This window comes from Myxocyprinus asiaticus, chromosome 32 (assembly GCF_019703515.2).
Source record: "Myxocyprinus asiaticus isolate MX2 ecotype Aquarium Trade chromosome 32, UBuf_Myxa_2, whole genome shotgun sequence".
NCBI classification, from domain to species: Eukaryota; Metazoa; Chordata; class Actinopteri; order Cypriniformes; family Catostomidae; genus Myxocyprinus; species Myxocyprinus asiaticus.
Window position 1 is genome coordinate 44,356,114 of NC_059375.1, and position 13,494 is coordinate 44,369,607.

The 13,494-nt window shown below is 41.0% G+C and overlaps 1 protein-coding gene across 1 annotated transcript in view; it reads right to left on the reverse strand.

Moving 5' to 3' along the window:
* Positions 1–124: 124 nt before the first annotated feature.
* Positions 125–13,494, reverse strand: part of pdzd7b (PDZ domain containing 7b) — a 24,554-nt gene continuing 11,184 nt past the window's right edge. The window contains exons 9-16 of the mRNA XM_051667369.1: positions 12,996–13,108; positions 12,827–12,918; positions 6,911–7,002; positions 6,695–6,766; positions 3,628–3,897; positions 3,289–3,525; positions 412–512; positions 125–327 (exon numbers count right to left, since the gene is read on the reverse strand). Coding sequence (XP_051523329.1) covers positions 178–327; positions 412–512; positions 3,289–3,525; positions 3,628–3,897; positions 6,695–6,766; positions 6,911–7,002; positions 12,827–12,918; positions 12,996–13,108 — 1,127 coding nt within the window. The 3' untranslated portion in view covers positions 125–177. The remainder of the gene's footprint in view (positions 328–411; positions 513–3,288; positions 3,526–3,627; positions 3,898–6,694; positions 6,767–6,910; positions 7,003–12,826; positions 12,919–12,995; positions 13,109–13,494) is intronic.

Below are 13,494 nucleotides of genomic sequence, written 5' to 3' on the forward strand. Positions count from 1 at the left end.
TTATGCAAATTATTGTTTTCCAACTGATCTGAGGTGAAATGTGATCCTGTTACAGTATCAGTTCTAGACCTTCCTGAAGATCTCAAACTCAATCAAGTTCATTATAGAACTCTGATGTGGTTGAATGAAGTTCTTCACAATGTGGTACATACGTACAGTAAGGCACATTTGATCTCATTAGACTCTGAGGTCTTTGGGGACTTTGACGACGAGCTCCATCGGGTTGATGTTCTTATTACTGAAGGCCTGCCGAATGATCTCCACTGCGTCCTGATGAGTGACACCCTGAAGAGACACGCCGTCCACTGACACCAGCTCAAAACCTGCCTGAGATACAACACAACACACAGCCATTTTTCAAAAACTACTCACACCAACATGCTTTCATTGATAAACGGCTGAATCTGTTACCCGCAGGATGTCATTAGTGGATGCGGCTCCACCTGGGAAAATCCTCTCAATCTTTACCATTGGCTGCACCCTGGACTCTGCTCCACCCGAAATACTGATTCCTAAATACAATAATATGCACACACCAAAAACACAATTCAGTTAAACACAAAACAGTTTAAGAAAAATTTCCACCGTCTCTGGTTTAACAAGACATTAATTTGACTGCTGTGCCTTTAAGACAATGTAAACACCCTCTTCACATGTGAAATGAGTAACAGAACTTTTGTTGTGCTTATCTGTGTTACATCGGAACATTTTAAACTAGTCATTTTTGCACTTTAGTTTCAATAGATGCTCTTTTTCGACTATGGAGGAAGTTTTGAGTAAATCAAGGTCTACTATGTCAAAAGATCAAGAAAAAATGTATTCCTACGGTGCCCCTGAGAGGACAGGATGGGAATTGTTTTGAGTTCCCTCACAATAAGTTTACAATGATTTTACTAAAATAACCATATTTTAACCTTGATATTCATAGTAAAACCATAGTAGTAATATATATATATATATAAACTGTGGTGATAAAAATCATATATTTGATGTCTGTTATTTTGATTTTACTACAAATATCATGGTATTTATAGGAAAACTATAGTAACCGCAAGATTAACCATGGATTATCTATAGTAAAACCATGGTTACTATATGGATACAGTATACTTTTCATAGTTATTACAATATTACTATAGTAAAACCATGGTTTCCGTCAATAAATAAATAAATAAAACCAACAACAACAACAAAAAAATGGTTAGCCTACAACAATCATGGTTACAGTATTACTATAGAAAAAAAACATGGTTCCGCCAAACACTATGGTTACTACGGTCCACAATATTGGTAGCACGTAATTATAAGGTTACATTTGTTAAGATTAGTAAATGCATAAGTTATCATTAATTAACAATGAACAATATTTTCTTTTTTACAGTATTTATTAATCTTTGTTAATGTTGGTTAATAAAAATACAATTGTTTATTGTTAGTTTGTTAGTTCATAGTACATTAACTATTGCGTAGGGAATGCAAAACTCATTGCGAGGGAATGCAAACTATTGCAAGGCAATACAAACTATTACGAGGGTGCGCAAAATTTATTGTGAGGGAACGCAAACTATTGCGCGGGTGCGCAAAATTTATTGTGAGGGAACGCAAACTATTGCGAGAGAATGCAAAACTTATTGCGAGGGAACGCAAACTATTGCAAGGGTGCGCAAAACTTATTGCGAGGGAACGCAAACTATTGTGAGGGAACACAAAACATACTGAGAGGGACCGCAAACTACTGCGAGAGAATGCAAAACTTATTGCGAGGGAACGCAAACTACTGCGAGGGAACACAAAACATACTGAGAGGGACCGCAAACTATTGCGAGAGAATGCAAAACTTATTGCGAGGGAACGCAAACTATTGCGAGGGTGTGCAAAACTTATTTTGAGGGAACGCAAACTATTGCAAGGGAACACAAAACTTACTGTGAGGGACCGCAAACTACTGCGAGAGAATGCAAAACTTATTGCGAGGGAACGCAAACTACTGCGAGGGACACAAAACATACTGAGAGGGACCGCAAACTATTGCGAGAGAATGCAAAACTTATTGCGAGGGAACGCAAACTACTGCGAGGGTGTGCAAAACTTATTGCGAGGGAACGCAAACTATTGTGAGGGAACGCGCAACTTATTGCGAGGGAACGCAAACTATTGCTAGAGAATGCAAAACTTATTGCGAGGGAACGCAAACTACTGCGAGGGAACACAAAACATACTGAGAGGGACCGCAAACTATTGCGAGAGAATGCAAAACTTATTGCGAGGGAACGCAAACTACTGCGAGGGTGTGCAAAACTTATTGCGAGGGAACGCAAACTATTGTGAGGGAACGCGCAACTTATTGCGAGGGAACGCAAACTATTGCGAGAGAATGCAAAACTTATTGCGAGGGAACGCAAACTACTGCGAGGGAACACAAAACATACTGAGAGGGACCGCAAACTATTGCGAGAGAATGCAAAACTTATTGCGAGGGAACGCAAACTACTGCGAGGGTGTGCAAAACTTATTGCGAGGGAACGCAAACTATTGTGAGGGAACGCGCAACTTATTGCAAGGGAACGCAAACTATTGCGAGAGAATGCAAAACTTATTGCGAGGGAACGCAAACTATTGCAAGGGAATGCAAAACTTACTGCGAGGGAACACAAAACGTATTGCGAGGGAACGCAAACTATTGCGAGAGAATGCAAACTATTGCGAGAGAACAAAACTTTCTGTGAGGGAACGTAAAATTTACTGCTAGGGAACACAAACTAATGCGAGGGAACACAAAATGTATTGCTAGAGGACACAAACTATTGCGAGGGCGTGCAAAACTTATTGTGAGGGAATGCAAACCATTGCAAGGGAACACAAAACTTACTGTGAGGGAACGCAAACTATTGCGAGAGAATGCAAAACCTATTGTGAGGGAACGCAAACTATCGCGAGGGAACACAAAACTTATTGCGAGGGAACGCAAACTATTGCGAGGGAACGCAAACTATTGCGAGAGAGCGCAAAACTTACTGCTAGGAAACACAAACTAATGCAAGGGAACACAAAACGTATTGCTAGAGGACACAAACTATTGCGAGGGCGTGCAAAACTTATTGTGAGGGAACGCAAAACTTATTGCAAGGGAATCCAAAACTTATTGTGAGGGAACGCAAAACATATTGTGAGGGAACGCAAACTATTGCACAAAACTTAGTTTATGCAATAGTTAGTTCTAACACAAACTAACCCCTAACCCTAACCTAACCCTAAAAAAATTAAAGAGATAAGGAAATGAGTCAATACCCAGAGACTGTTTGGTTTTGCTGATGTTGACAGTAGTGAGGTCAAACTCTTGCTCAATGTGGATGTCACGGTCATGTGTTTCATGTAGCTGCTGTTGCGCACACTGTCCCGTAGGTGTCACTGCCGAGCTATGGGACTTTTTCAGGGAACCGAACACCTGAGACAGCAGTGGCCTCTTGTGGCGAGGCATGTCCACTATAGTAAATAACACATCCTGTCTGTCTGTTTCCTGTCTGTCTGTGTTGCTCTTTGCATGTGCATTGTTGAACGGAAGTCGTCCCCTTCTTGAGCTGATGGATTCACCCGAGTGTACACACACAGCATCAGATTGAATTAAACCATTGTCTGATGTTTGGGGAGAGTCTGAATGGGTGTTCTCAGCCAGTAGCCAGTTTGGTAGGAGAGTTGATGTCCTGGAGGATCTTAATGAGTCTGTGTGACTGAAAGTGTCCACAGGAATGTCCACTAATGGACTGAAAGATCTGGATGTTTGCAGAGATTCATTCTGTTCAGAATAACAGGACACATGGAGCTGCTCCAGACCTTCTCGAAGATTATTCTTTTTCTCCATGTCTTCAACAGTGTGCAATGCAATCCCGCCATTGAGATCTGAGACAGAGAGACAGTCACTTTATTCCACTGTTTCATAAGTGATGCTAAAAGAGCTTATGAGACTGTCCACTAGCCATGAGTATCGTAAGGAATTTAAAGTCAATATGAAGACATAAATGTTGTCGTTTACTTTTTTATAATAACAAATAACAAAATGTTTGTCTTTGTAATCTTTTATCAAATTATAATAATGTGCTCCACCGCTGAAACTACTTTTCTTTTTGGCTGATGTCACTATACCCTCTTATTTATTTTTGAAAAAATAAGAAAGCAACATTTTTCAGTTTTTGGATGCATCCATTAATTCTCAATGTGATAATGTACAGTAAATATAGGAATGCATTTACTGATGTTAATGAACAGAACCGTATTGTACAGTGATAACTAAATGTATATTAAAATGAAGTGAAATGACCCACAGATGTGTTAGAGTTGAATGTTATTCAGATAACATGTTTTTCAACTTTTGAGGAAATGCAGTGCCAGTGTCCCCGTATGTGGACATCATGTTTATCAGTGCGCTGATGCGTGAAAAATTAACAAATATTTTAAAGCAGCATATCAAACGAAACTAGAGACTCTCCTCTTTACACCCAAACAGGTTTCAATGAAAAAACATAAAGAGATTTCTTACTAGCGGCACTTTTGTTGGCGCTGCGCCCGTAGAAGCGCTTCACAGAAATCAGCGTCATGTTGTTGTGTCACGTGACTCAATGCGGCAGAAGTTTAACCCTTAAAATGACAGTCTAGAGTGTTGTGAACAATATTCAGTCAGCTTTTATTCATTTAAACTATGTGTTGCATATAGCTACGCCAAAATACAATGTCCACGCATGTGTACGCGGGGTCACACGAGGTTAAAATGATTCTGGTTCCTTAATTTCATGAATGTTTCTTCCAGTACTTTTGGTTGTTCTTAAAGTACTGTATATTTGTTATTGTGTGTAGCCAGTGAAGACATCACAATATGAAGATGTGTTCTCTTTTTATTACAGGGTTGCTGCAGGGTCATATTATAAAATCATATTTAAGACTTTAAGACCTTTTTAAAGATCTGAACAAATAAAATTAATACCTTGTGTCCATAGCAGAACACAAACACACACAATCTCAAAATAAATCATGTATCACAGATTCTTTGACTCAGACAGGATGGGGCACACATACAACAAGGCCTTAACACTGAAAACATGTTATCTGCCAGATTAATATTAATATTAAATATGTTGAAAGAAAAGCAATAATGGATTAATCTGACGATGGCTGTTAAAATTAATAGCCTAAATTAAATGCGTTAAATAAAAGTCTTTCCTTCCTGTGACGGGGCGAGCCAGAGGGGCTTCAAGAGTCCAAATTTAATGAAATCCCAGATGCAGTTTATTGTGCAACCAAAATACCAATAATAACCCCCCCCAAAAAAACATTTGATGCATAACACTGGACTTAAAATTAAACAAGCCCAAAATACACTGGGGACTCTTATTTTGAAATGTCCAATGTCCGTGCATCACTGCTTCCAGCTGCTCATTTAAACAGATAAGGAAATAAAATATGCACTCTTGCAATAATCTACAACATATTACAATATAAACACTTCTAACACATTGTCATTACTCATCAACAGTGAATCATCAGTGATCCCTTGTCATAAATGTCCGGTACTCACTGATTGCGGACCGCTCTGCAACAACTAGAAACAGAATCACGAGCTCCCCGCATGCTTGGAACAGTGCCACATATTTTAAAGACACAGCGCATGCATTTATTGAATTAAATCATATCCTTCTGAAGTTAAATAATCACATTAGGCCATGTCGCAATTCCTATCTTCCCGTACCCAAATTGAAGACCTCTATAAATGAAAATTAAGACTTTTGTTATATTATTTAAAATATTGAAGACTTTTTATGACCTTAAATTTGAGAAAACTGAATATAAGACATTTTAAGATTTTAAGGACCCGCGGGAACCCTGTATTATCTTTATATTATTCCGTGGCACTCAGTCTTTCGCTCTCATCACATTCAATTTAGACTGCAAACTCACAACACTGAAAAAAACATTGTTTTGTTTTGTCATGGTGCAAAACAAATTCATTAGTGGTGCAGGAAACACTGTTAAGAGTATTTCAGAGGAAGAATACACGTGCAAGAACCGTTAATGGAACCGAAAACATTCAGTTCCAGTAAGAGCTCAATAATAACTGGTTCTCAATTTACAACTCTACACCCCTTGTAAGTTTCAAGAGGCTTGAGGTTTGGGGGGTCTGGGTATCTCAGCGAGTACTGTCGTTGACTATCACACCTGGAGTCGCGAGTTTGAATCCAGGGTGTGCTGAGTGACTCCAGCCAGGTCTCCTAAGCAACCAAATTGGCCCGGTTGCTAGGGAGGGTAGAGTCACATGGGGTAACCTCCTCGTGGTCGCTATAATGTGGTTCTCGCTCTCAGTGGGGCGCGTGGTGAGTTGGGCATGGATGCTGCGGTGGGTGGCGTGAAGCCTCCTCACGCGCTATGTCTCCAACAAGTCACGTGATAAGATGCGCGGATTGACGGTCTCAGACGCGGAGGCAACTGAGATTCGTCTTCCTCCACCCAGATTGAGGCAAGTCACTACGCCACCACGAGGACTTAGAGCGCATTGGGAATTGGGCATGCCATATTAAGGAGAAAAAAATCCCCCCCTTACCCCCCACCCCCCCAAAAAAAAAGAGGCTTGAGGTTTATAAGGTGAAGAGGTACAGCAGAGGGAATTATTGTCAAGGATGTTGGATATATTTTGAGAAATGAAGCTCACCTGGTACAGGTGTAATGAGGATGCGTCTGGGGGCGTGGCCTGTCTGAGGGGAACGCAGTGGAGAACTTTCACCTAAATTAACCAAAACAAATATAACGAAGAATCTATCAGTAACCATAAACCAAATTAGCACTCAAAACAAAATAAACTATTCAAATAAACAAAATATATTACGATTTGGTATTCTTATTTAATAAGAGCTCTTAGGAAATTTACGTGAGCGACTCTTCAGAAAATCATAAGCTTCTTCTTCAAATGGAGCCACCGTGCTGTTAAAACCAGGAAGATCATCAGAGGAGACCAGCGTTCTGAGAAAATAGATCATGCTGTCATAAGCTTAAGTTTTCAGTTATAACTTTAGAAAGGTTTTCAAAATTATTCTGAGATTGTAACATTTGTTTTGATATAAGTGTCTAAAAAGCAACATCTTCCTTTGAAATAGTTAAATATTTAATTGATCTGACACACATACCGTATTTGTTTTTTAAGTCAGTACAGTTGTAATTGTATTTAAACAGTATTTAAAAATTGTTAGGGCCTAGATGACTAAAAGTCAAACCCATTGAAGGAAGAACATTGTGAAATCACTTTTACAATATATAGCTATTCCATTTAAAATAAGCAATTTGGTTTTCGACTTTCGGCCCAGTTTGTCTAGAATTTTCAGTTTTGGCCACAAAGTTTCTCATTTATTTTATTTTATTTTTAATATATATGTTTATATTTATACACTTGTATATGTTAACCAGGAGAAGACTTGCAAAAGACAACATACAGTTGCTCAAAAACATTTGCCTCAATTCCAGCTTTTACACAGTCTTAAAACGTCATTTAACATCCGCAGATTTTATACAATCAGTTTTCATTCAGTGGTCAAGAATTTTCATTTCGGTGCACCACAATCTCTGATGTCGTAATCAGACTCATCAAGACATGAAAATTAATTAGCATGTTCCCACTCAAAATGAAAATGCTGCGTGACACCAGAACATGTTTAAATGTTTATGTTGTGTTCCACTCAACTCAGAAAGACTTCTTGCAGAAGTGCAACAGAATGGGTCCATGTAACGCTTTACAATCCATTTGTCAGACAATATCAATCCAAATGCAAAAATAGAAAAACAGCTTGAAACTTTCATTTTTCCCGGTTACTTCTAGAATGGATAATTGATCTCTTTCTGACTTCAGAAATTATTTTTTTAAATAACTGACTCATCACCAATTTTCTATTTTTCATTTTTTTGTGTGCAGTGGGCTGTACCATTAGCGCGGAGTGTGGGTTAGGGAACTGACTGCTTTTTACTGCATGGACGTTAGCAGGGGTCCAACCTAATTATTATTATTAATAATAATAATAATATTAATAATAATAATGTATGTATTTAGGCCTTTATATGGAGCGGTTACTTTATTTACCAGGGCATCGTTTCCCAAATGCATCGTAAGCATAAGTAGATCGTGGAATCCATCTTAAGATTCATCTTAGTTTTGCGGCCTGTTTCCCAAAGCCATCTTAACGCAAGTAGTAGGCTGTAAGGGGGTTTAGAGGAAAGGAGGAGGCGAGAACCGGCTTGACAACTTAAATAATAATTTATTAACCAAAAACACAACCAAAAACACACAACTAAAAACACAGCACAGCTGTCTGTAATTCTCTCTCTCTCGAACTGTCGTCCCCGGCCGCCTTTATCCCTCGCGCGCCCCATCAGGCTAATTGGGGACCGGGTGTGTCTCATTCCAACCCGGCCCCGCCCTCCTCGGCTCTACATAGGCCTACTTGAAAATGTTCGTAGATTTACGAGTGCTCTGGAGCAATCGTAGAGTGGCAAGAACATCGTAAGGACACAGATTATGCAGACACCTGCAGGACAATTTTGGAATTACACTGTGACGAGGAGGAGGGCGGGGCCGGGCCATGAGAACACGCGAATCGGCTAATCAGCCAGGAGGGGGATAAAGACGAGCCGAAGGCGCCAGTTCTAGAGAGGGAGAGCCACATGCGGCTGCTGTGTGTGTGTGTGTGTGTGTCTGTGTTTAAGTTGATTTAAGTTAATTTATGTTTTTAAAAGTTACGTTTACTGTCCAGCCGGATACCATCTCCTCCTTGCCACCTTACCCCATTACATTGGTGCCGAAACCTGGGAAGGAGGAGGGATGCACTGTCGAGGAGTCCTCGCTGCTGCCATCCACCAGGGGAGCAGCCGCGGCCATCTGCTTGGGGGACGGAGGGGTCACTGCCGGCCACCGAGTGTCGGAGGAACTGCTGTCGTCTGCCAAGAAAGGGGAGGAGCTGTTCCGTCCGCCAGGGGTCAGAGGACTCACTGCTGTCCACCAGGGGAGGAACGGGCTGTCGTCTGCCAGAGGTCAGAGGAGTGGTTGAGGACCAGGTGACAGCGTGTCCGGAGACCGGCAAGCCAGTTTTCTCTCTCCTCTCTCTCTGTCGCTCTGCCTCGCTCTTTCCCTCTTCCCTTTCCCTCCCCTCGTCTCTCCCAGGGCTCCAGAAAGGCAGGGAAGACCTGCCAGCAGGCACGGCCGTAAGGGCAACACCCCCCCTCCAGGAAGGGAGGGGAGTACGTCATGCCGGGGGTTTCCCCAGCCTGACTCGGGCGATGGAGGAGTGTGATGAGGATGAGGGTGGGGCCGGGCCGTGAGGACACATGCCCGGCCCTGAATCAGGCTAATCAGCTGGGAGGGGGATAAAGACGAGCCAGAGGAGCCAGTTGGAGAGAGAGTGAGACACATGCAGCCACTGTCTGTGTGTGTGTCTATGTGTTTGTGTTTAATTTGATTTAAGTAAATTTATGTTATTAAAAGTTACGTTTACTGTTCAGCCGGTTCCCGCCTCCTCCTTGCCACCTTACCCCGTTACATACACGTAATGCAATTTAAATACCTATAGCTACATTTTATGATCATTTAATATCATTATACACATGTCAGAGAGAATTATCTGTATCTCCGACAACCAATAATACTCTTGCCCGCACATGTTGTGTAGCATTGCTGTTAACGTTATCACTTTTGAGAGTAAACAGCAGTCCTCCCTTTGATTGGTGAATGTCCCTAAAGTGCAGATTCCACGCGTCTCCTTATTTTGTGTATGTGTATAAACATTTCCATCAAGGTAAATTACAAATGTCTATAAAGTTACACACAAATATAGTGAAATTACAATGACGAGTGTAATGGTAATCTAAGAGTCTATGTTGCATTGATATAACAGAGTGACGTGTGTCCGTACGTGACATGTGCAGTGAATACTGGAAATACACAGGCCAGAGCGAGCCCAGAGATGCCCCATGTTGTATTATTGTTCTACGGTTAACAATAAAGCATAGAAATGGAGCAGTTCATGTGACCCCTCATCTACTCCAACCATTCTAACATTACAACGAGCAGCCCTATACGGTCACATTTCAGCACACATGTGATGTGATTCGTCAGTGCCAGTTTCTGCCAGCCAGCGAGAGATCAAACCTCTATCGTCAACTCACTGTGCGGAGCAAACAACGCAAAGCTGAACCCTATGCTTGTGTAGAGAAGTGCTTGGTGCCAAGTTGGCGCTCAGTGGGTCGAGCGAATGGTTTGTGTGCCAACCCCACCGCATGGCAAAGTTAGCACGTGTGCCTTCGGTTTTCGACCCCTGGGCAAGCCTTTTAAACTGCTCCTCAATATACATGCAGTTGGTTCCCTAATCCACACCCCCGTGCTAATAGTACAGTCCACAGCGTTGGTATGGTCTGAAACACGAATTGTAACGTGTTACACAGACCCGGTCTGCCACTTGAAGTTGGACTTCCAACTATTAAGCTCAGAAATCTAGAATTCCAATTTCACTGAGATGTGGTTGTATGACATCACATGAACATGGCAGCACCCAGGGAGATGTACACATATAGGGGGAGAGGAGGTGTAAAATGTTTGTATGTTTATATGTAGTCCGCTTCTCCATTTTTCTGTGTCTGCCTTTCCCGTTTACCCCAGTGATAAATATCCACACTTTTCCCTCTTCCCAGGTGTGTGTTTGCACATGATAGAGGCAGAATGATTCATTTAGATGGCCGGTTGTATATGTAATTTAACAATATAATTATTGATAACCTGCCAGCTTATTTTCTTTAGGCAAGTCACTTATTTTGAGCTCATTTTGTCAAAGCAGGATGCTTGTTTTTCAAACAAAACTGCTCGAAATGGAAGACTCGACAAATCTTGAGGAGAGCCAAGGGCACAGATCTGAAAATGTGAGTGAATATATACAGCTGTCCTTCAAGCACTGTCTTCATCTTGTTTAAACATCTCTTTTCATCTTTCTCTTCTTTTAAACAAAAATCTGTCTCATTATTCGCACTCATTCCTTCAATACTCAATCACACAGCAGCACTCATGATCGCCTTCACTTCCGTAGAGGGTTTTTAAAGTCTCTTAGTAACCTGTAACACCTGTCTTCACTAATTAACCAACCCACATCATTTAGCCCATTAATGGGTTGTACATACCAAACAGCACCTGAAGAGGGTGTCAGAGATTCAAGTGTTCAACATTAAAATACAGAAACGCCTGTAAAACTGGGCAGATCCACAATGAAATACATTTTCAGGGTTGCTGCAGATTTAAGACATTTTAAGACCCTTTTCAAGACCTGAACAAATAAAATGAATACGGTATTCCCATACCAAAACAAACCCAAACAATCTCAAAACAAATAATGTATCACAGACTCTTAATCAACATGACCTCATCACTGATCATCAGTAAAACAGGGTAGGATATATGCAAGTTTAATATACTCAAGACATGTTTTACACACACACACACACACACACATATATATCTCACATTGTGGCTTTTGTACCATTATATAAATAGATACAAATTAGAGGTCGACCAGTACTGTATTTCACTGATACGATAATGTGCAGAAAGAAAGAATAGTTTTTAAAATTGGTAGCTTATATTAAATGTTCGTAGTCTTTCCTTCCTGTGATGAGGAGGGCCAGACAGAGGCTACAAGAGTCCAAATTTAATTAAATTCCAGATGCACTTTATTTATGGGGGGGATTTGATTCATAGTGTGGAACTTTTAACTTTAAAGGCTGAAATACAGCGGGGACTCTTATTTTGAAATGTCTGCGCTTCACTGCTTCCAGCTGCTCATTCAAACAGTTAAGGGAAATAAAACGTGCACTCCTACAATAATCTATATCATATTACACTATAAACAATTCAAAGTAAACATTGTCATATTTCATCAACACTACATCATCATCATCATCAACAGTTGATCTTTAGTGATGCATGTCATAAATTTCCAATATGGCTTAATGATTGTGAACTGCTCTACAACAGCTAAAAACACTCACAAGCCCCCGCGTGTTTGGAGAAAATACAACAGAGCTGTGTTTTCACTCTGATGGACGCAGCGCATGCATTTATTTAATTAAATCATATTCTTTTGAATTTGATACTCATATTAGCTCATATCACGATTCCTGTCTTTCCACCCGCAAATTTAAGACCTCTTTAAATGATAATTAAAACTTTTGTTGTATCATTTAAGACTGTTATGACTTTGTTTTGGGGGGCGGGGGGGGGGGGGTCTCCCCTTTTCTCCCCAATTTGGAATGCCCAATTCCCAATGCGCTCTAAGCCCTCGTGGTGGTGTAGTGATTCGCCTCAATCCGGGTGGCGGAGGACAAATCCCAGTTGCCTCCGCGTCTGAGACCGTCAATCCACGCATCTTATCACATGACTTGTTGGAGACATAGCACGTGAGGAGGCTTCACGCCACCCACCGCAGCATCCATGCCCAACTCACCACACGCCTCACCGAGAGCGAGAACCACATTATAGCGACCACGAGGAGGTTACCCCATGTGACTCTACCCTCCCTAGCAACCGGACCAATTTGGTTGCTTAGGAGACCTGGCTGGAGTCACTCAGCACGCCCTGGATTCAAGACTTTTTATGACCTTAAATTAGGGAAAACTGAATTTAAGACATTTTAAGACTTTTTAAACATCTGCGGGAACCCTGAAGTCAATTCAGTTCAGCTGAATTTATTTTATTTGTATGGCGTTTTCCACAGTACATATTGTTGCGCACCTGTTAGGAGTGTTGTGTGTGTAATCTCACCTGATCTCTCTGAGTAGCAGAAGTTTCTCTGGTGTGTTCAGGATTGCCAGTAGCGCGTGTACAAGAGTCTCCAGCTCTCGGTCTGATACAAACTGCAACAAAAGAGGAAATAAGCTTCATCTCTACAGGAAGAAAACCTTTGATTCTGTGACATCATCATAGCTCATACCCTCTGACAGATGTCCATGAGTTCAGCCACATCTTCATCCTCCAGCAATCTGACGGCCATTTCTCGCACCTGAGTCAGAGCGTCTAGCTCACATACATCATTATTATACCTGCCTAAAGAAACATTAAGTATGGTTACTATTTAATAAGATATATTTAAAGCTGCAGTGTCTAATTTCTGCCTTTGAAATTGAAAAAAATTGTGTTCAAACAGGTTTCCAGAATACTCCCCTTGTTTTCCATCGGCCGAATAAACAAACAGTCCGGCCCCAAACTGTGTGAAGGATGTTCTTAAGTGAACTTATTAGCAGAGGTTAAATTGGGGAATCTGTCATGGTTTATTCATCCGCATGTTGTTCCAAACCCGAATGATTTTTTTTTCGTGGAACACCAAAAATGTTACGCTCATTATATGGAAAAAAGATTAAATCAAAGTTGACTCTGAGACTAACATTCTGCATAACATCTCCTTTTGTGTTCAGTGGAGGGAAAAAGCCATA